Source organism: Trichomycterus rosablanca, chromosome 18, assembly GCF_030014385.1.
Source record: "Trichomycterus rosablanca isolate fTriRos1 chromosome 18, fTriRos1.hap1, whole genome shotgun sequence".
In the NCBI taxonomy this organism is placed as follows: domain Eukaryota; kingdom Metazoa; phylum Chordata; class Actinopteri; order Siluriformes; family Trichomycteridae; genus Trichomycterus; species Trichomycterus rosablanca.
In genome coordinates this window covers 15,174,508-15,199,167 of record NC_086005.1, presented here as the reverse complement: position 1 = coordinate 15,199,167, position 24,660 = coordinate 15,174,508, and the positions used below count along the sequence as shown (strand labels likewise).

The 24,660-nt window shown below is 39.2% G+C and overlaps 2 protein-coding genes across 2 annotated transcripts in view; one reads left to right on the top strand and one right to left on the bottom strand.

Annotated features, from left to right (window-relative positions):
- The window catches only part of epb41l4a (erythrocyte membrane protein band 4.1 like 4A), a 74,437-nt gene extending 62,243 nt beyond the window's left edge, over positions 1-12,194 (bottom strand). The window contains exon 1 of the mRNA XM_063013990.1: positions 11,722-12,194. Within this exon, the coding sequence (XP_062870060.1) occupies positions 11,722-11,820 (99 nt within the window). The 5' untranslated portion in view covers positions 11,821-12,194. The remainder of the gene's footprint in view (positions 1-11,721) is intronic.
- A 5,008-nt stretch (positions 12,195-17,202) lies between these two features.
- Positions 17,203-24,660, top strand: part of apc (APC regulator of WNT signaling pathway) — a 56,430-nt gene continuing 48,972 nt past the window's right edge. The window contains exon 1 of the mRNA XM_063014837.1: positions 17,203-17,284. The gene's annotated coding sequence lies outside the window, so the exon portion shown is untranslated. The remainder of the gene's footprint in view (positions 17,285-24,660) is intronic.

The following is a 24,660-nucleotide window of genomic DNA, read 5'->3' as shown; positions in this document are numbered from 1 at the left end:
TCCACTTTAAATGAGTCAGACTTTTAAAACTACTTCTGCCTGAAATATACATACCAAATATTACTTGTATTTTTGGAATTTTTAACCCTTTACGAAAAAAAAAAAACTAAAATAATTTCCATAAAATACATTTCAAGGAGCATTTGATTATTATTATTATTAGGTCCTAAGGTGGGTCAATGATTGGCAGCAACACTGATTTTTAGATGCATGAGTACCGATACTGGTATCGGGTATTTGCGCATATACCGCGCTCATTAACTTGTACTCGTACTCGCAAACGAGGCTCCGATACTAAACATCCGATACCGTGTGCCTAGTGCACGTTGCTGCGTTATGCCTGGTTCACGCTACATGACTTTTGCCCTGATTTTCGCTCGGGAGCAACTCGGCGTTCGCTCGGCGATCAAAACTCGGCTCTCGATCGCTAAGTGTGAACTATCCAACAACTCGATCCGACCGGCTCGCCGAGCGCTCGAGTTTTCTAGCACGTCAGATATCTGATCTCAGATGTGCGACTGGGAATGAGTGACATGTCGAACAGCCAATGAGAACGCAGGATACGGTGTGAGGGGAAACGCAGGAGAGGAGTGTAAACAGGTGGGACAGGGGGATAATATAGTTTATATCAGAATACACCGACACACACACACGTTTTACAGTATTTCTGACCTGATCGTTCTCTACAAAACATAACAACAAAACACCAACATTGCAAAAATATTTATTAACCTCCAACTCACTACAGAACAATCCATGCTATTCGTGTTGCCAAATCCACTCAGATTCATTTATTTTTCCTCCTTGATTTCATCACGTCAGCGCACAAACACTTTGATCACTGGACGTGGTATCATTAAACTTCTCGTCACTTCTCACGTGTGTTTTTGTTTAAAAAAAAAACCGGTATTCTAAATAGGTATTGGTATCGGTATCGGTAAGTACAAAAATACATGTACTTGTACTTGTACATGGTTGGGAAAAAATGGTATTGATGCATTGATGCATTTTTATTTTAAATGAGTCAACCAAAAAGGGGGAGAGGGCAAAAGAAAGATAGAACAAGTGAGAGAGAGGGTGAGAGACAGTGAGGGTGAAAGAGAGAGACAGACAGAGAGAGAGTATGTGTCTGAGTGTGAGAGTCCAGCTCAGGTGGCGCCGAGGCTGCAAATGGACAGAATGTAGTCCTTGCATGTGAATCTTCCACATTTACAGCAGGTGCTTCCAACTCTTCTCTTTCTGTCTGTGCAAAAGTGGAACTGCTTCCTGCCCTTATATTTACGAATGAGAGAGGGGCCTGCAGCAGCACCCTTCATATCTGCACCTATTCCTGCAGCAGCTGATGAGTGGGGAAGATGCCCCCTCTTTTTGATGTGTGGGGCATTTCTCCCACCTCTTGCGGTGTTTCGTGCTTAGGAGCAGCACATTCTTGCCTCGTCAAGGGATGTAAGAGACCAGTGTGTGGGTCTTCGTAAAAGCAAAGGTGGAGGAGAAGACCGCTCTCGCTCTTGCCTGGAGCAATTGAGGGGAAGCTCAGGCTTGTTTCGGTGAATTGTGCCAACCAGGGCCAGTTTCCTTCTGAGCAGCTCCTCTGCCAGTGCGAAGGAGGTGAGAAAATTGTCACAGGTAATGATGTGTCCCTGAAGCCCCTCTGTCATCTCCAGGACCACCCTCATCCCCTGGTTGACTTCAGTTGGATTGCCAGAGGCTAAGGGTGGATTTATTTTTTGACCTGTGAACACCGGCCGAAATGAGCAGCCCTACACAAGCCTACAGTTCCTCTGTGTCCACATCTCACCAGTCTGTGATTAAACGTCTCCCATGAAGGTGTGTCATGGCCACAATATGCTGCAGGATTTCATCCGTCAGCAGCAGTAAAAAGCTGGACGTCAAGTCACTGATCCGGACAGCGGCATAGTGTGTGGGTCCCAGGATCAAACCTGGCTTCTGGGATGTAATGGAGCGCCTCAGTGTTTGAGGGAGACCAAAATATTTTGCCATTTTTTGAAGTACATTCCACCACTGCTTCGTCCATGTCCTCTCTGCTGTCATCTTCAGATAGTTGGAGTTGGACTCCAGCTGGTCATTTTCTACCTCTGAGGCCTCCTCCCCATCCGACTCAGAGTCCTCGGAGGAGGTTGAGGAGCCATTCTCGCACTCCGAGTGCATGATCAATCCCAGCGCCTCCTGGGTGCTGTAATGACTTGCCATCTCCAAAATGACCACTCCTGCACTACTGCTTATACTTATACCCATGGCTGCAGTACACCTACATAAACAACCTGAGCGAGAGCCCAAACAAAGTCCTATTTTGTTTTGGTTCTCTCTACTCATCGGTTTTATTATTGAATTAGTTTATAATGCAGAGTGTGGTCTTCAAAGAGAAAAGATTTATGAAGTTGGACACACACACACACACACACACACACCGTTATCCAACATCAATAGTGATACACACTTTTTAAGACACTTATTTTATTTTTTTTACACACACACACACCATTATCCAACATCAGTAGCGACACACACCTATCAAGGCACCCTTTTAAAAGACAGTAAAGATTGTGAAATTTTGCTACATGCTTTAAAAGGGAAAAAGTAGTGCCAACTGTTAGAAAAATATATAAATGAAAATTTGAAAGCTAGTAGTTCAAAATGAAATCTTAACCTAAATGAAAGCATTTGTTTATGTTCAGATAAAGGTGGGTTAAAAAATAGCATTTTCAATGGGACATTTTTTGTCCTTAGGAACAAATGTGTCAGTTTTTGTGTAGCTTAGCCATTTTAGGCTAATTTAAGGATTTGACATAACAATTCTAAAATTTGTTAAAAATGAATATCCTCTGGCAAATATGAGGTGTATTTATTCAACACAGCCAAAATGGTTTGAAAATTAAAAAAAACAAATGGCACGAAATGTCCCTAGGATCTCTTAAGGGTTAACCTAATTGTCTAGCTATAACAATTTATTCCTTATTAAAGTGTCTGCTGGCACACTATTAAAACTGGGTTAACTGAAAGCATTTTAACAAAACAAAAACAACATAACACCAAACATTCTCTTATAATGAGAGAGTGATATATATATGAAGTAAGGAATATAAGAGCACTCAAATCTCTAAAATACCATTGGTTCTTTTCTGTCCATCATTTTAAACAGTAACATTTGCAGCCAACACACATTCTCTTTGTCCAGCTAGTGAAGAAGTGAGGGAGTCCCCAACCATAGGCTTTGTCTCAAATCACTACATTATTTATTTATTAGGAATTTACACACTTTGGTTACATTCATGACAGAAACAGTAGTTACTCATTACACAAGATTCATCAGTTCACAAGTTTTAATGTCAAACACAGTCATAGACAATTTTGTATCTCCAATTCAACTCACTTGCATGTCTTTGGACTGTGGGAGGAAACCGGAGCTCCCGGAGGAAACCCACGCAGACACGGGGAGAACATGCAATTTCCACACAGAAAGGACCCGGACCGCCCCACCTGGGGATCGAACACAGGATTTTCTTGCTCTTCAGACTAATCTCAATGGGTACTCACCACGGCTACAGCTGGCTGTGATCACTCCCTGCTGTTTTGGAGATTCGTTAACCTAATTGTCTTGCCATAACAATTTATTCCTTATTAAAGTGTCTGCTGTTAAATTCAGCTCCAGAATTGTTGGCACACTATTTAAAATGGGATAAGTGAAAGCATTTCAACAAAACAAAAACAACATAACACCAAACATTCTCTTATAATGAGAGAGTGATATATGTAGTAAGGAATATAAGAGCACTCAAATCTCGGATAAAACGGATAGTTCCGGTCCTAAAATCTGATTGGCTGAGCCGTGTTCGAAGCCATTGTAAAATCCCCGATATACGCGCACCTATGACCACTTCACATCATTCCATATTAATACGCCACTGAAAAGAAAAAGTACAAACTTGGTTGAACACTATTTTAAGTCATGTACTATACATGGAAATGTCCAGGTTAATATAAACAGTAATCCTAATCATTAGTCCAAGAAATAGTGTAATAGTGTTTGTGGAGGAATGTTTATTGCGAATGTTATGTTCGCCCTCATGTTGCCTAGCAACACTGTTAACGGACTACCTGATTTCGCGAAAGAATGATTTTGTGTTTTTGTAAATAAAAACATTTATAAATTGAACGTTGTTGTATTTTATTAGATTTTATGTTGACCGCCGTTTTATAAAAGCAATAAAATGGGTTAACTGAAAGCGTTTTAAACAATCAAAAACAACATAACACCAAACTCTCTCCTATAATGAGAGAGTGATATAAGAAGAAGAAATTTAAGAGCACTTAAAAGTCTAATACAAGTCTAAGTCTTGTATTTAATGTCTGGTTTAAATGCTTTATGTCAACTTGCAATGCATCATTTGAGAAGAAAAAACTATTCTCATACTGCAAAGTTGTCCAACAATAAATAGAAAGACAGGTAGATATTTAAGCAATAGAACACGAGAGGGAGTGTGTTATCGCGAATAACATCACGGCTGTGATTTGGTCGCAGGAACGAGTCGAAGGCGATGCAGCGGTAAAAATTCCCTACCCTGCCTTAACACAGTAGGCTAAAAAAGGCATATAGTTTAACACTACAAAGTAATGCTAGTTTGGAATAAAAATAATAAGCGAATATGAATAAGCGAAGATGAAAGGAAAAGGAGAAAAAGCTAAAAATAAAATTCATTAAGAATTAAAAGATAGAACTTAGTTATTTATTAGAGTTATTGTGTTATTTGTATATGTTAATCTGCACACTTCCGTATCAATTTCTGGATGTGTATGAGCACAAATAGGCCTACAAAACAACCGGTGGCTTGTGTGCATGAAGCTTGTCGTTACTGGCAACGAGTTAGTGGAGTAATACAGTTGTGGTGTGAAAAGGCTGTGCTGTTATTACAAATATCAGCACGGTTAAAACGATTCTCAACCAATCAGATTGTAAGGTCGGAACTAACTGTTGTATAAACTTCAGCATTATTACTTTTGTTGTTGTTGTTGTTGCTGCTGTGTTCTGTTTGTCACTGTCTAGGTTGCATATGCTCGTTGAGCATTTTTACCTTTGATGTGTATAGTGGTGTGTATCTTTGCTGAAAGTAGAGCATGTTGTGTGGGAAGGACGTATTTCCTGGCACTGGCAAAAAAAAAAAAAAAAAACATCACGTCTTTCCAAGTGCAGGCCTGTAGAATGCCTGTACCTGTCTCTGACTGGGCCATAAAACCAGGCACTAAATCACACTACACGCTATAACACAAATCTACTTTATATCTTAGGAAATATTTGTGTTTTGTTTGAAGCCTTGTCTTATGAAACGCAGAAAGGAAAGCCAGCACTAATAACCTTTTTAACATCAGTGATGATAGGTTTATTGTGCGACAGTCAGTAACAAGGGATTAATAAACGTTAAACAGTGTTTGTATGCCACAGGTCAGCTAAGCCTCATAGCCAGTCAGGTGCATCCCTTTAGGCCAAACTGTCACAGGAATGCCACAAGAGGTCTTGTGAACATACGCTAATAATTAGTCAAGCTATTCAACAGGCACAATGCTGTGATTTAAAATATTGCAAACTATTGTCAATTCTTAGCATGTCATTTGGAAAGGGTGACAGCCGATATGCACACCATTTTCAGTAGAAGGGCCAGGTATGCTTACCCAGGGTTTTGTTTTAAGTAGACAGCAACAGCATATTTATCATTTATAAGTAAAAGTAACATGTATTTGAAACAATAAGAAAATAATTTAAATCCATACAGCAACATCTGCACTAGGACTAGGTATATACAATAGTTTTTAAATATTATAATAAAAGTTTCAACATAAGTCATAAACACTAGTTCCAGGAGTCTCCCACATATACATAGCGGCTCCCTGATGCCCGCAAGTCAGATAAAATCTCCCGGAATCTAGAACGAGTGGCCAAGAGCACACACACACACACACAGGCGACACAGACTTTATTCCCGATCGCGTATTAAATCCGTTATCTGATATACAATCTAGCGCACTGTGTAGGTAACATAAATCCGTTATCTGATATACAATTTAGTGCACTATGTAGGGAACGTAAATCTGTTAACTAATACGCTCCTAAAGCATTATGTAAGAAACATAAGTCTATTATCTAGTACACTATCTAGTGCACTAGCAAGTAAGGAACATAAATTATTTTCTAATATACAATCTAGTGCACTATGTAGTACACATTAATGTGTTTGTGACGCGAACAGTTAGCTTAGTAGTTCAGTTAGCAGCTCCTAAAAGTTCTGTTATCACCCATATCCTTTGGTGTGTGCGAGAGGTTTTTTAGCTTTTTTTTTTTTTTTTTGGGCTTGGGGGGTCGGGGTCGAGGTCCGGGTCCGGGGGTACCTCCCTGAAATGAGTTTTTGCAACTTGGGATGTCTGTACTGCACTACTAGCATTACAATGCCCACAGTCCAGCTCTAGATGCAATTTCACAGTTGTGACCAGAGAGGAAACCAGCAATTGAGAATAAAGATCCATGACCAGCCAGCTCAACACAACACAGCATTAAAAACAGCAGGGCCAAAACCAGGAATCAGCTGGTCTGTCCGGGTGAACAAGTTGTTATGAGATATATTAAAAGTGCAGCTAACAGTGCATCCAGTGTTTTGACTCACTAGCCACTAATTACCATATTGGCTGCAGATTTAGAGCATACTGGTAACTGATTAAAACACACGATGACTTGTCCTAATAAAAATCCCATTAAACATGTGTCTATGGTCCCCAAACCACAACACTAGGACCGTCCACATGTCCAGTCAAAGCAAATCTGTTCTCTCTCATCAAACCTAAACAATAAAGGGATTCCTCCGCCTTTGTGCTGAGACAGCACCAGGGTGTGTTGGGCACCAGGCCCACTCCCAAATCTAATATTGGCACCCTCCCCAACCTTACTCCCTTACCAACTGGTCAATGGGTGTGGTGTGACTGGATGAGTGATTTAGATTCATTGCAATATTCATTAAGTCATAAAACATATATGGTAAGTAAGATTCATATACCATATATGGTAATAAGATGTGCTGAGCCCACAACAACAATGCAGTGCATTACATACATAGTCAAAAGATGCTTTAAAGCTGGGATATCTTCCTTAATAAATGTGAGCTCTCAGCTTTCAGTGTTCGTCAGAACCATTGGTTCTTTGCAGCCAACACACATTCTCTTTGTCCAGCTAGTGAAGAAGTGAGGGAGTCCCCAACCATAGGCTTTGTCTCAAATCACTACATTATTTATTCATTTATTAGGAATTTAACCTCATGTTTTACACACTTTGGTTACATTCATGACAGAAACAGTAGTTATTCATTACAGAAGATTCATCAGTTCACAAGTTTTAATGTCAAACACAGTCATAGACAATTTTGTATCTCCAATTCACCTCACTTGCATGTCTTTGGACTGTGGGAGGAAACCGGAGCTCCCAGAGGAAACCCATGCAGACACGGGGAGAACATGCAAACTCCACACAGAAAGGACCCGGACCGCCCCACCTGGGGATCGAACCCAGGACTTTCTTGCTGTGAGGCGACAGTGCTACCCACTGAGCCACTGTGCCGCCCAATCACTTGACCTAGTATTCTAATATAGTGACACTATTAAATACTAATATGCCACTATTTTTTGCATTTAAAACAGTATTAACAGTTTGGGACATTGTATCTGCTTCCAATGTGCTCTTGCACAGACCGACCTTGTCAGCTGAGCTGCTCAGTTAAAAGCTCCGAGCACACCTAGTCACACATCTTTACTAACCAATCATTGTGGATGAGGGTGGGGATTTAATTGGGCCTGCTCAGCATGTGTATACTTGCCAAAGCATGGTAGAATTTTAATTTCCTAATTGTGTCGTGCAGCACACTGTCTGGAAGCATGTTTGATTTATATAGATATTTCCTTTAATTTGAGACCCACCTGTATATAAAGGTCAATAAATTAAGTGATTGGTACTAACATTTTGATATTGACAATGTAAGTGTAAAAGAAACAAAATACTACTACTGGTTTTTAAAGGTTAGCTTCTGACTTGTCTACAGGTTACTTAGTATACAGAACACACATTTCCTGGGGCATAAAATGCAGGGAAATATTTTTGCCTGTCCAAAGGTCACTGTGTTAGAAAAAAAACAGAGAATAAATGTTTCAAGTAGCAGCAGGGAGTTACCTTTACCCTGAGTCAAAAATGAGTCAAAAATAATTTGGTTTTGTTAAAAATTACCAAATGTCAACAGGGTAGTGTCCAGAAAAAACAAAGCTAACTTTCTGGTCTTTCTGTTGTGGCAGAAGAAGCATGTTAACTGTTCTGTTCCATACACTAAATCCCACACACCCTGTGGGCAAACTCAATAGATTCTTTGTGTAGTGTGCACGTGTAGTGTGTGAGTGTTGGTGAATGAGTGAGTGTCTAGATGGATAACAAAAAAAGACACAAAGACAAGCTTTTATTGGTCCAGGGTCTGCAAAGGGCTGGTGAAAGTGAGTAATATACTGTTCATTTGTGTGTTATTAATAAATTATGTATATGGATTAGGCAACCACCCCCTGTAACACAATAGATGTCTAAATACCTAATTGCTTGGAGTAAGGATTTGAGTATGCACTACTTCTTAATTAATGGTAAAAAAAATCTTAGATGCATCTTATTTTTTACTAGTAATCCATCAATCTGGGATTATGCTTATATTAAATTTTTCTTATGATACTGATAAATAAACAAATAAAAATAACAATTCTTTTTCCCCAATTTTCCTCCCAATCTAGTCATATCCAATTACCCAATTGCATTACGCTGTCTCTCTACTGATGCTGATCTCCACTACTCATTGAGGAGAGCGAGACTGACACACGCCCCCTCCGACAAGTGTGCAGTAGCCGACTTTTCACCTGCAAAAGGCGAGTTCATATGTGGATCAGCTTTGTGTACGGACAGCCACACCCTGATCAAGGCATTATTCCCCCACTCTGTTTAGGTGCCATCAATCAGCCAGCAGAGGTAGTAATTGCATTAGTTTTGAGGTCCCTATCCGGCTTCCCACCCTGTATGAACAACAAGCCCGATGGCAGAGCTAGGGCTGCACGATATTTCGTTTCAGCATCGTCATCGCGATGTGTGCATGCGCGATAGTCACATCGCAGGACGTGCGATGTTTCTTAATGCAAATTATATCAAATATGTCATGCTACAACTTTTTTGCTGCTTGACACAAAACGAAAATTCACACGTTCCCATTTTCAATGACGGCTCACTCGCCTTGTGTACTGAGCAGCAGCCAGTCAGAGGACTCATAGGATCCGGGTTCATTGAGATTTTGGACTCGTGATTCCCGATTCAGTACAAAGATTCGAATCATTAACCCGGTTGATTCAGGAACCGCCCAGCTCTAATCTGCAGCATTTCTCTTCCATTGATAAAAATACGGAACAAAGACATTTAGTTTTCAAATACGGAACAATTCCGTATTTTACGGGACGGTTGGCAACCCTAGTCACAGCGCTAACATGTCAATATAACATCTCGATTCGTGTACAGAAAACGGTTACATTTGCTGACAAGCCCAAACTTGCTAATAAAAACACTCGTTAAAAATCAATAATTATTTATTTACGTCTGAAAATAACTTTGTCCGCACCGTCAGCCATGTTTATTTTTCTGTGAGAGAAGAGATATTGAAGCTTTCTTAGTTTAATGCTCAGTTTCAACCGAGTACAAAGATGTAGCTTGTCATAATCTTTTGTATCCCTTGTAGGCACCACCCTTTTTCACAGATGAGCCCCTTATTTAGAGTAAGATACATAAATTATTAATATTATTAATAATGTGGTGAAAATTCCTGCATTTTTTTAATATCGCAATATATATCGCAGGGGGGGAAAAAATCGCAATGTCAGTTTTTTCCAATATCGTGCAGCCCTAGGCAGAGCTGAGTTTCAAACCGACGAGTTCAAAATGTCAGCTCTGGTGTGCTAGCGTTTTTTACCGCTGCGCCACCTGAGTCAAATTAAAACAGTGAACCACGCAAAGTGACTATTTAGATTTTGTTTTGTATTTCATGTTTATGCAATTTCCACCCCATTTTCCCCTTAATCTAGTCGTATCCAATTACCCAATCGGATTTCGCCTCTACTGCTGCAGAATGACCAAGAAGGGCTGACATATGTTCGGTATCTACCGCTTCTTTTGACCCGCACAAGACGAATTCATTTGGGATCTGTTCTTGGGAACAGATTTGGGATGTGTTCCTGACTTGTGCCCAATGTTTTCAAGTGGCACCTGGAAAACCCACCACAGCCTGAATCGGAATAAAGTGATTATTAAAAATAAATAAATAAATAACTGGGATTAACTAACAATCAGTTTAACTGCAGACTTTATGCACATCATTTAAATTTAGATGAGGTGTTTATCAGACATGAAACAAAACTGCAGACAAACGGATTTAGACTCATTGAACACAAGATTTAATCAATAACCTTTAGAATCAAAACGTTGCCTTTCTTTCCTTCATAGTCATTACTAATGACATAAGTACTATGGTCATATTTATGTACTTTTATTTTATTTTAACTTTATTATTTGTACTTGTTGTTATTATTATTACTGTTATTATTATTATATTGTTATTATTGTACTACTACTAATAATTAAAAAAAATAACTCACTACTACTAGTAGTAGTAGTCGTTGTTGTAGTGATAGTAATATTATATTATTATATAATTTTTTTTTTCTGACTCTTCGGCTTACAATGTATATCCTTTTGTTTGCCAAGAACTGCACACATGTAAGAAAAGTATTTAAAATGTAAATAATATTTTATATATATTTTGTATTTATATGTATGTATAATATTTTAATATTATGGAATTAAAAAGAGAATAAAATAAGAATTAAAGTGAATACAAACTACAGCCTTTGTTACTGAAATTAATGGTTTTATACTGTGATAAGCTAGAACTGTGATATTGTACATCTATCATAACATCCTTTTTAATATGGCACGTTCAAGTGAGTGAGCTGCAAAACAGCTTACATGGTCAGCTCACATTAACAATTTAAGGTGAGTAACCAGTATACCTTGATGGTGTGTGTAAGTGAGAAAGCGCATCTGGTAATGATCTACTAAAACTACAGAAAAACATAAGAGGTTTCTGGTGGATAGCAGTAATAAAAGTCCTGCTTTCTCACAGACACAAAATTAATACATTCACCTTTCATACTGCAACTGATCACCATTAAAATTTCCTATCAGTGACACTACAGGCTATGCACCTCCAAGTGTTATGGTACAAATCTAACTGTTCATTTCATTAATTTATGAGTAAAACTGTTCATTGATTCATTTATGGTCAGGATTGATAATCAGGCTAGGTGAGTCCCATGATTATTACCTGTTGAAGAATTTAGTGACATTTAACTGGCTATTGTCAAATTGAATGAAACATCACTATTGGACTCTGGAGTCGTGGTGGACTCTGGAGCATCCTTTAGAATTAATAATTTAATAATTTAATTTTGCCATCTGACAACTGATCATTTAATTATTATTTAAGATTATGATAAACAGTAGAACTGTATTATTACAATTAAGGTCACCAGGCTACAAATAGCGAGCATGCGCAGTAGCTTTTGCATACATGCCACTATTATAAACCAAACACGTCTTACCTTAATGCCCTGTTGATGGGTGGTTAAGATGAGCTTTGTCTCGTCCAAAAGCAGCACCTCGCAGTAAAACTCCTCTTGCGTGGCGCAGAAACAGCTCATATTTACTACTCAACACGTTTTGTTGACTTTTCAATGCTTTAAATGTCCATAAAAAATAATGTGTCCTGGCATTACTTTCCGCTGGCAGGAGAATTTGGTCTCATAACATAACGTTGGTGGTAGCAGGCGAGCAGTACTTTGCTCTTTTAACTTTTTCTGTGGTTACTAAATGAAAAACTATATATTTTTTAATATTTGTAGAAAAGCTGTGTAGTTTTATTCCTCCGTCATGACAACAATGTTAACATTTAGCATCGTCTCGGCATCTTTCCTTGACGGCTCGAGCGAAACACTTTCACAGACGCCTGACGAGCCCGACGAGACCTGTACATAACCAGTAAGCAGGTGAATATTCGCTAAATATTAATTTGCTAATATTTCCAAAAGTCTTCTTGCTTTTCTCCTGCCTTGTTTTTCTATTTTTTATTATTTGAAACCGTTATTTTTCGTTGTCATATACATAAATATTTTACCTCAGAAATGTTTCACGCCGCACTGCAACTAAAGGCTCCGTAAATTCACTCCTCGAGCGCTCCGTTGCTAGGGAGCGCCATAGCTCAGGCTCAATTCCAAATCATCGCTTCTAACTAGACAAGCTCACTATCTAGGGCATAACAATAACCACATTTGCTCCCTACTTAGTGTACACTGATGTACGCTGTGAATCAATTTTAGAGTCAGCCCATATCCCAAGACAATTGTTCTGGGACTCCGCCCTCACTCCCTTTGCAATAGTATTAGGACACAGCTGGTTTAAAAAGCACAACTGTAATGCCATCTATCGGAGAAACAAGTGCGTCATGTGCACTATTTATTTTAACTTGTTATTTAAAATATCATATTTACGGCATTTAGCAGACGTCTTTATCCAAAGCGACTTACAGTACTGTGACAGTATGTTGTCTAAGCAATTGAGGGTTAAGGGCCTTTGCTCAAAGGCCCAACATCAGCAACATAGCCATGGGGGGCCTCGAACCAGTGACCTTTTGATTACTAGTCCAGTACCTTAACCGCTAGGCTACAACTGCCCTTATATTGCACACATAACAACTCAACCAAAATATTATTTTCATTATTTTAAAAAAATCACTCGGAAAGCAAAATGTAAATAGAATCAGAATAAACAGAATCAAAATCAGAAATACTTTATTGATCCCAGAGGGAAATTGCAGTTCTTACAGTAGTACCCATTTATGTAGTAGAATAAACACTCTAATAATTTAAAACAAGAAAAAAGAAGAAGAAGAATTTGCAAATAGAAAGTTAAAAAGTTATTTTACACATAATTAAAATACTTACATTATTATTATTATTATTATTATTGCACATATGAATAACAAATATTGCACAGATGATCCATAGTGTCACACATTAAGGGAGGAATTATAGAGTTTGATGGCCACAGGTAGAAAAGACTTCCTGTGGCGCTCTGTGGTGCATTTTGGTAGAATGAGTCTTGCACTCATGCTCCTGTGTCTCATCACTGTGTCATAGAGTGGGTGGGAGCCATTATTCATAATGACCTGCAGCTTAGACAGCATCCCCTTCTCCGACACTGCCGTCAGAGAGTCCAGCTCCACACCCACAAAATCACCGGCCTTGCGGATCAATTTGTTGAGTCTGTTGGCATCTGCCACCCTCAGCCTCTATTGTGCTGAGGTTCGAATTTCAGCAGGCGGGCGTCCACACAGTCACAGGCTATGTCTGAAGAGGCATGGGGTGGCCAAAGCCCTGCGATTGGCACTCTGTCCAGGGTATTTCTGTCTTGCGCCCGGTGTTTTTAGAGTGGAACCTGGTCTGCTGCGAGCCTGACCAGTATTAATTGGCTCAGAAAATAAAATAAATGAATTAGTATTAAAATTAGAACGTAGATTGTTTTGCAATCCAGTTGTTTTGTTGATTTTTCCAAGTGAAAGGAAATAAAGACAATTACTGCAGCAAATTAGTTTAAACTGCATTTTCTACAAGTGTTAATAAACAGTTTATTAGATTTGACAAGCATTGAAACTAGTGAATATTTTTTTTCTTATTTGTGGGCAGTGGTGGCACAGCAATTAATGTGCTGCTTTATTAATTCTGATCCTGTCCCTTGATCATGGCCTTAGTCCTCACTTGGCATTGTATATGATCACAATGGTAAGTTGCTTTGAATAAAGGTATCTGCTAAATGCTGTAAACGTAAAGGGGTAAAAACCCCACTGTCACTGCTTCCTTTGGCAGATATCACAGCTTGTAAAGCTTTTTGTAGCCAGCAAGAAGTCTTTCTATTCTTGTTCTGGGAATTTTCACCCACTCTTCCTTTCTGAATCCTCTCAGTTCTAAGATGTTCCTTGTTATTGTGGACAGAGTAAAATTTTTACCTCATCGTTCCTCAGCACTCGTTTCCAAAATGCCTCTCTTCTCAATATGTAGTTTTGCATTTCTCAAACAGTGACTTTTGTGACAAGGTCTCCACAAAAGTGGAGAACATGCAGAACATTTTTTTTTCTCAAGCAATGCTGCAGAAGAAGGGGTACCCCCACTCATGTGTCGGTTTAACTTTCATCTACCACCACTCCTGTGTCAGTTTAACTTTCATCTATGTCTTTAACACCCTCTACACGGCAGACACCTACAATACAGCAACCTGCCACCTACAGAAGTTCTCCGATGACTCTGCTGTTGTTGGCTACATTCTGGATGGAGACGACAGAGAGTATAGGGAACTCACCAGGAACTTTGTGGAATGGTGTGGACAGAATTACCTCGAGATCAACACTAGTAAGACAAAAGAGCTGGTGGTGGACTTTCGCAGGACTAAGACACATCTACTGAAACCGGTGGGCATCCAGGGACGGAATATTGAGGTCGTCAACACCTATAGGTACCTGGGTGTTCACCTTAACAATAAACTGGACTGGTCGGATAATACACAGGCCTTGTACAAGAAAGGCCAGAGCAGACTCCATTTGTTGAGGAGGCTCCGGTCTTTTGGAATACAGGGGCCCTTCTCAGCTCTTTCTATGAGTGGTGGCATTAGTCATTTTCCATGGAGCAGCAGCATTACAATAGCAGACAGGAAGAAACTGGACAAACTGTTTAGAAAGGCGAGTTCTGTCCTGGGCTGCACCATGGACCCAGTGCAGGTAGTTGGGGAGAGAAGGATGATGGCCAAGCTTTCATCTTTAATGGAGAACACCGCTCACTCACTGCATGAGACTGTGGCAGCACTGGGCAGCTCCTTTTACAACAGGCTTCTTCACCCGTGTTGCTCAAAGGAGAGATACCGCAGTTCCTTTCCTCCTTCTGCTGTCAGGTGATATAACCAGCACCGCCCCAAACGCAGACAATCATCTCCATCACAATAATTCATATGGTTTTAATCTGCTTTCAAGTGCAATAACTTTTTTAAATATGTGCAATACCTGCTGCACTTTGTACTTTGTGCAATACTAATAACTGTGCAATATTTGCTTAACTTTTTTTAAAAGTAATATTTTTGTCATTTTTACATATTCTTACTTTTCTACTTTTTAATATATGTGTACATATGTGTAAACACTTTGTATTTTTATATTTTTGAAAGCTGCTGTAGCACATTATCCCCGTGGGATAATAAAAGGCTATCTTAACTTATCTTATCTTATGCTTGCATTTTAATTTATTGCTTGTTCAAATTGCTTGATTAAACAATATAAGAAGTCAAATATTTCAAACGTGAGTATTGTGTCCTCTGCCATTCTTCTTGAAGGACTTTGCTGACAGGAGAAGTGACAGTGTAGGATTTTAGATCTCTAAGATTCTAACACTGCCAGAACTATCACTGGCTGTCTTTGGTCACAGCAGAACTAAACTGACTCCAAGTGAGCATGTTACATTGTGCATTCCAAGACCAACACCCTCACAACCAAAGAAAATATTTTATGATAAGCAATTTTGGCTGCAACAGCAAAAGCTGCCCTATTATAGCACAGTGTAACACTGTCTTAAGATTGCTCTGCCTTTCATATTATTTCTTAATGATATTTTGCAAGTTGGAAGCTTTAATGTCTTATCCTGTTGAAAGATATTAAAAGGGTGATGTTGTCAGATGAGTCCACATTTCAACTTATTTTTGGAAAAATGGACGTCGAGTTCTTCATGCCAAAGACAGAAAGGACCATTCAGACTGTTTTCAAATAAAGGTGCAATGTATGTATCTATACACCGATAAAGCATAACATTATGACCACTTTATGCTGCCAAAACAGACCTGACCCGTCGAGGCATGGACTCCACTAGAACCCTGAAGGTGGGCTGTGGTATCTGGCACCAAGATGTTAGCAGCAGATCCTTTAACTCCTGTAAATTGCGAGGTGGGGCCTCCATGGATCAGACTTCTTTGTCCAGCACATCCCACAGATGGATTGAGATCTGGGGAATTTGGAGGCCAAGTCAACACCTCAAACTGGTTGTTGTGCTCCTCAAACCATTCCTGAACCACTTTTTGCTTTGTGGCAGGGCGCATTATCCTGCTGGAAGAGGCCACAGCCATCAGGAAATACTGTTTCCATGAAAGGGTGTACATGGTCTGCAACAATGCATAGGTAGGTGGTACGTGTCAAAGTAGCAGGACCCAAGGGTTTCCCAGCAGAACATTGCCCAAAGCATCACACTGCCTCCGCCGGCTTGCCTTTATTTACATAGTGCATCCTGGTGCCATGTGTTCCCCAGGTGAGCGACGCACACGCACCCGGCCATCCATGTGATGTAAAAGAAAACGTGATTCATCAGACCAGGCCACCTTCTTCCGCTGCTCCGTGGTCCATTTCCGATGCTCACGTGCCCATTGTTGGCGCTTTCGGCGGTGGACAGGGGTCAGCATGGGCACCCTGACTGGTGTGCGGCTATGCAGCCCCATACGCAACAAACTGTGATGCACTGTGTATTCTGACACCTTTCTATCAGATGCCCCCATGTCCAATTTTCTCCTACGTCCTCAAACCCAAGTAATTACACCATGTGCAAGAATGACCTCAGTCTTCCCATAAACAGCTGTTATCAGTTTTCAACATTTCTGTCTGATGGTGTCTGAAGACTCTTTCACCTTATTTAAAATACTAATAAAATACTGGCTAATTTATCTTCAGTGTAAAAGAGGTAAACCCACCCACATAACCACTAGAGCCAAACTTCGAACCTTCACCGTGAACGCTGTAGTACTTCTATTTATTCACCACTAGTTGGCAGTGTTTAGCGCATAGCCCGAGTGCGCATGCGCAGGAAGTCTGTTGTCGTACAATATGGCGCTAGCGGTGGATTAAACGCTCTTATAGAATTCAGACACAAAAGAAAAAAGTTTGTTTGGGGACGCGCGGAGGTGTTTTTACTGTTTAATTAACGAGGGCTTGATTTTAAAAGGGTAACATAATGGTTTTACTGGATAATTTCAGCACGGAACGTTAAAGTCGCACAGTTTGACGAAAGTGGACGAATGTTTGTACAGGTAAGATTTTAATGTTACGGTGTGCTAACATTGTAAACAACACATTGTCAATTATAATTTACTTTTAATTCTGTACTGTGTTCGTAATGGTGTTTAAGCTAAATTACAATGATTTTTATCCTTTAGTATTTGTATTTAGGTAAAGTTGCATTCCTTTATATTCTTTGAAACTGTTTCCCCGAACTTATTTGTTTACCAGGGCTGTATCCCAAACCACGTAATTAATGCGATATAACTGTACTATATAGGATGTAGGTTAATAGATATAGCTGATCTACATTGGATTGGATTGCAGCCACTTTATTAGAAACACCTTGCCAGTTTTGGTTTGACTCAGTCCTAGAACAGCCTCAATCATCTCAGCCTCAATTGGGTTCCATATAATATTAAATTAACTTTCTTTTAGCATTATGTATGATTCGATCTTGTCATAATTGTTCCATCTGTTATTGCCAAATATACCAGCTGCACAGCCATGCTTCAGATCCCCTGTTCTCCACATCCCAAAGTGCTCTGTTGTGTATAAACTTGGTGAATAGGGAGGTCAGTACACTAAACTTATCATCATGTTCAGGGAAACTTGTGCTTTGGAATATGGTGCATTATTATTCTGGAAAAAGCCATTATAATGTGGATAACAGGGATGCACATGGTCAGCGACAATATGCCAGCATCAAACAAGGCTTGCATAATATTAAGGGGACTCATTTGTACCAAAAATTTACTCACAGTGCACCAGCAGCAGCTGACAAGGCAGGGTTCATAAATGTATGCTTTGCATTCCTGATTTTGACCCTGTTATTTGCAATTTGCTGCAGAAATCAAGATTAAATTAGATACTGTTTTATTCCAATCTTTAACTGTCAAGTTTGTGTGAGCCTGTACCCACTGTAGCATTCAATTTCTGTCAGCGGCTGACTAGAGTAAAACCAGATGTGGTCTGCTGCCCATCCACCATAAGGTTTGGAGTTGTGTTTTCACATCTATTGAGGTTCTATTCTGCTTTCCACAGTTGCAAAGAGTGTTTTTTGTTCCATCGTGTTTAACTTTTCTGGATAGTCGTTTTAGAACTCATTTTATCCATATTTTAATGGTTAATTTGAACATTAGCTGAAACTCTTGACTCCTGTCTGTATGATTTTATGCATTGCACAAGTTTCACTGTTAAAGCTGACTGTATAATTAGGCTACACGAGTAATTCTAGGTGTTCCAGGCATTCGAATCCTGCACTGGGTACATAAATACTAAAGGTGCAAGACATTGTGTGAACGTAGACATGGTGGGGCACGCAACAGTGCATCCTCAGTGCTGGTCCCAAACCCACATAAATAAGAAGATTGCATCAGGAAGGGTATCTGTTCTAAAAAAAAAACTATGCCTGGCGCCCAGGTGGCGCAGCGGGAAATTCCGCTAGCACACCAGCGCAGAGATTCTGAACTCCTCGGGTTCGAAACTCGGCATTGCCACTGGTCGGCTGGGCCCATCTAGCGGGCATAATTGGCAGTGCCTGCAGGGAGGGATGACCGGAATATGTGGGCGCGGGGCGCGGTCTTCAAACGCTGTGTAAGGATCCTGATTGGCGGATAGAGACGCCTGTGCAGAATGCATAGGTGGAAAAGGGTTCCGTTAAGGGCTGTGTGCAGGTCGGAGGAGACGTGAGCAGCAATATACCCTCCTCAACTGCAAAAAATCGGGGATCCCCAGCAGCGGAAGACAAAATTGAGTACGCTAAATTGGGGGAAAATGGGAGAAAAACGCATATATATATATATAAAACTATGCCAAATGAAATATGCAGATGAATGATCCACTGTGGCGACCCCTAAAAATACAGGGAGAAGTCAAAATGTTTCATTGTTTCATTCACAAAAGCCAACAGCTTTTAGTTTTCCAGCTTTTAATGGATAATTTAAGTGTAGAATGCTTTAACTTTTTGCCAAATATAACAGGACCATAATAACAGGACCCTTTTTTTCTTGAAAGGTCCATTTTGACTTCATTTATAAAACACTTTCCTGAAAGGCTTGGGGTCACCTCGTTGTTTTTTGGCAAATATAGCACAAGCCTGTATGTGTTTTGGTTAGCAGTGGTTTTGCACTTGGTCTCCCATGAATACCAGTTTCACCCAGTCTAATTCTAATGGAGGGGTTATAAAAGTTAACATCATATGATGTATTTGAAACATGCAGTACTTTCAATGCTAATCAGGATTATTTTGTGACTTTACGGATGAGCCTGTGATGCACTTAGGTGAGCCATGTCGGGGGACATTTATCACTGTCTCACAAGTTATTTCTTGTTTGGAGATATAGGCTCTCATTGTTGTTTGCTGGAGTACATTTCAGAATGATGATTGTATTACTTTTAGCTGCTGCATAGTGTGGTTCTTTGTGAGAATTCTTAGCTTGTTATACGTTGCTGGAAAGTTTAATTAAAGTAATGTTTAAAACTCACTCTTGGCTCTTATAGTGTTAAATTCTTATGCAGTTGAGTGTGTTGGCTGCTTTGTCACACCAGTGGTCTGGAGGCCGATATTTCACCTGTTTCTTCATCTTTTATCACAGTATGCTTGTATTGAAACAGGAACACAATAAAAATGTACTTGATAAAAGCCTAAGACTTAATCCATAACTGACTCATGAGCTATCACCTTACACCTTAGGCTTTCAATGGACCAGCACCAGAGGAAATTACAGATCAACTTTCAGTCTATTCTAAGTCGTGTTTTTAGATCCTCACATGCCAGCCTAGTTTATATTCCAAAGGTTTTACATAACACCTCTGCACATGCAATCTTCTGGTTCTAACAGAATGAAAATCCCACTGACACTGTTCAGAAGTGGAACTTTTCACCTGCTGCATTGCTGACTGGTAATTTAATGAAGCTTGATCGCCAATGCTATGTTTGTGTCCTTTGCTTTTAGTCAGGTATGTTCTGTGTGTTTTGTTGAATGAGTTGTCATGCCTTCTATTCAAGGACTGTGTGTCTAATTATGGTGTTTTTCTAACACCTTATTGTTAGATGCAGCAAAGATTCTGACTGATGTATCATTATTTTACATATTTCATATATTATTTACTGTTTGATGGGAGCTTGTTTGAAGGACCACTTTATCTTATACATTATATATTACCCTTATACAGTTAATGCACATATGCACCTTACCTACTTGTGAATCTCTATTGCACAAAATTGTATCGCTTTGCCTGATGTTGTACTGTTCATACTGCTGCTATATTGTTTGTTTATTATACATTTAAATTAGTGCTGGACAATAATTCGATATCGATATATATCGCTATAGAAAATGTTTCAATAACGGTGATATGATTTTTAAACAAATTCGATCGATATGCATTACGTCAGTGCGTGATGACGTACGCCACAGGCACGAAGCCAGAGTTACCGCTCTGATTACACCACGCTACAACACGGTGGATATTAGCGGCTAAATGAGTTCAACAGCTGTGAGTAAACAAGCATCCACAGTCAGGGGCGGAGCCGGGGGGTGGCCGCTTTGCCGGTGTTACTTTTTTGCGGAAGCATTTCTGCTCGCAGGTGTTCCCACAGGGACGCAGTATTCAACAGCGCACCTCAAGCATGTAGTTCTCCACCAAAACAGTGCAGTAATACACTCAACATAAATGTCAACCACCAACACAATTACAGAAGAAGTACTACTACTGAGTTCTAATACCAGTTATTAATATTACTTCTTATTAGTTGTGGCGCGCTACGAATAAAGGCACCAACGGGATATTCGCGTTCCACTGTTGCCAGATTGGGCTGTTTTCCTCCTAATTGGGCGCGGGTTTTTTTCAGTTTAATTAACAATTTAATAGCATTTAAATAACACTTCTATTGAAAAGAAAATATTCAGTTTTAAGAAGCCCCAACATTGTAGAAGGCTGTTAAAGGTAAAGTCAAATTTCAGTGCTGATTTGGCTTAATAGTGTTGGTCAGAATGTATCATATTCTTAAAAGAAAATTAAAATTTGTTTTCCATGCATTCACACTAGCATGTTCTGGGGTTCAAATGAGTCTCATCAGTACACACAAGTTTGCAATCAAATGATCAAGTATTGCAAAGGAATATCTTTGAAATTATATTAAGGTTATAGGCTATATTTTAGTTTTGTATATTTTTATATAAAAAGCTTATTATGCTAGGCTTGATGTAATTCTACATGGTACTCACTGCCTGTATAGGTAAACGAGTGAGTGACCAAAATATTACTGGATCAACAGCCACTAGCCACATAAAAAAATAAGGTATCAGACAGTTTCTGTGCCACCCCTGTGTGAGCAATGGTCTCAGTCTGCCCACCCCTATGAAAATTGTCTGGCTTTGCCACTGTCCACAGTTAAAAAAGAAGCAGATGAAATAGCTGATAAGAGAGGAAGGACTAATTCAGTCGTGTATTCAGCTTGTATTTCTTGCCAGAAAAGAGGTTTGCAGGTACAGCCATCCAATTTTGGTGTTTTTGGCAGTTTTTCTGACATTTGTGTTATACATATCGATATCGGAATTATATCGTATCGACCGAAATTAGGAGTTATATCGTGATATAAATTTTAGCCATATCGTCCAGCCTTAATTTAAATATACTGTCCCTTTTTATTATTTAACTTTTTATGTATGTTGACACCTGCACCAAAAGAAATTCCTTGTACATCTGGTACTTGGTGAATAATAAAGATTCTGATTCTGATCACTGCAGTATGGTTTTCACATAGACACAGTCCTTCCAAACTCTGGCTTAATTGCATAACTCTAATGCCATGCCTAACGTGCAGTGATTTTTATTTTATTTTTTGCAAAATCGCCAAAATAATGAGCAAACGAGCATAGAACACTTAATTTTCAACCAACCTGTCTTTAACAGCATTTTACAAATGCACTAATGCTTTGTAAATTGTTCACCACAGACCATTTTCCCACACTTCAGCTCTTTGTCGAGAATCTAAGAGAGGACTTGAGTAAGAGTCTTTGCCAATGTTCATTTTCAAGTCTTTCAGATCCTTAGACCTAATTAACATGAAAAGGAAAATGCCCAGTACAGCCTCTTCCTTCCAGGCTTTCCTTTCACATCCTTAGTTTTAAATATCCGTACGGTTTATTGTGCATTATTTAATAGTGACAAAGACTTATTCAGAATGTCTAATTCTGCTATAGTAAAATAAGTGTTGCATGGTACAAACATTTTGCAGACTTTAAATAGGTTGGTATTTACACACATCTACAAAAGAAAATGAGCTAATACTTTTTATAATAGTTTTTAACTGTGCATGGAATATTTAGGGGTCTGAACTACTAATATCAGCACAGCACACACTAACACACCACCACCATGTCATTGTAACTGCAGGGCTGATAATGATCCACCACCCAAATAATACCTGCTCTGTGGTGGTCCTGTGGGGGTCCTGACCATTGAAGAACAGGGTGAAAGCAGGCTAAAAAGATATGTAGAGAAACAGATGGACTACAGTCAGTAATTGTAGAACTACAGAGTGCTTCTATACAGTAAGTGGAGCTGATAAAATGGACAGTGAGTGTAGAATCAAGGAGGTGGTTTTAATGTTAAGGCTGATCAGTGTATTTAGATTTGACATAACTGGGTTAACGCTGCTAAGTTCTAGGGTTCAAATCTCTGGTACTATATTGGTACCATTGGCTGGTCAAGTGTCTGCACAGACATGATGGGCTAGTGTCTAATGTGGATGGCCAAAACAGGCTACCCATTGGATGGTGTATTTGTCAGTGCGATTTCTGTGCCAGTTCCAAGCCTGAATAAAAATAGGAGGGTCGGAATAAAAATAGGAGGGTCGGTATAAAAAGTGTTCCAAGTCATGTATACGTCCCGGAATGATCCGCTGTGATGACCCCTAATATGGAAGCTTCCGAAAGAAGAAACACTGAGTAACTTAAGATCATTAATCAGAATTAAATTACTCAAAGAAAACCAGGGTAAGACAACATATTGTATAAAATAGTTTCATTTATTTAATAACAAAGGTTTTATGTAAAATTATTACTTTTTTAACTTAACTGATTACACCAGCGTTAGCAACAATGACTGCAACGCAGTAAACATGTCTATAAATTGGAGATGTTTTCTTTGAAATATAAGTTTAGTTGCACTTTCACCTGCATCAAAGCCAATGCCTAAACAGGCCCTTTGTTTATTGGTAAATATAAAAAAGTTTGTGTGTTTTGACTAAGTGATTTGTTTATATTAATATGGTTATTAAAAACGTACTTAAGCAATAATGTTACAATAATGTTACATGAATCAAATACAAAAAAAAAAAAAAAAAAGTTTGCACCATCCGGCAGGCTGAGCACAATGATTGGCTGTTGTTTAAGGGGGGTGCTGGGCGGGACCTCATAACTGATGCAATTAGGACCTCTGCTGGCTGATTGATGGCACCTGCACAGGGATGAAGGATAATGCGTTGATCAGGTGAAAAGATGCAGGGGTATGTGTTAGTCACGACTCTCCTCAATCAGGATGGAGATCAACATCAGTAGAGAGGAAGCATAATGCAATCGTGTAATTGGATGCAACTAGATTGGGAGGAAAATTGGAAAAAATGAAAAACAACTGACTTTCTGGATACTGAACTGGTTCTGCTTTAGGTTTTCCAATTTATCTTACTGTTCTTCATTTCTCCCACATTCATTGTTACACTGTGTTGTATTTAATAAAGCAAAAAAACCTGCTGATATGAAACTTGGTTACCAGCCATCATTAGGTGACAGTTAACCGATAACCGGCAAGCTTATAGCAACCCATTACAATGTACAACAATTTGAGTTACAAACGAGTAACCTAAAGGTTCATGCTTTATTGATTACAATACAGCATCACAGAGAATGTAGTGGTAATGTAGAACAGCAAGATTAACATAAACACTATGAGCTGAACCAGTTCAGCATCCAGAATGTAGATTTAAGTAGAGTCAGTAACGACCAGTTCATTACAAGCACTAACTAAACATGCTAATCATAATTAATAAACATGCAGAAGGTATGTTACTGCTTTTCCTGCTGCATTAGCGTGGTTATTATAAGACAATAAGCAGTGTTTTACCTGAGAGTTCAACATGCATTGAGACTCCATAGTGACATAAAAAAGGTTCTGTTTGTAATGTTGTGGTGTTACAGTTCAGTTGTTTAATATTTAAATGCTTAAAAAACTAGAACTCAAAATGCAGCTATACACAGTTGGTGCATGCACACTAAGGGTCGGTAAGAGTGTGGTTCAAATGGGCACTTTGTACTAGGGTTGGGTATCGTTTGTATTTTTGCAATTCTGATTATGATTTTTGTTCTTTTCGAATTCCTTGTTTTGATTCCAAAGTATTAAA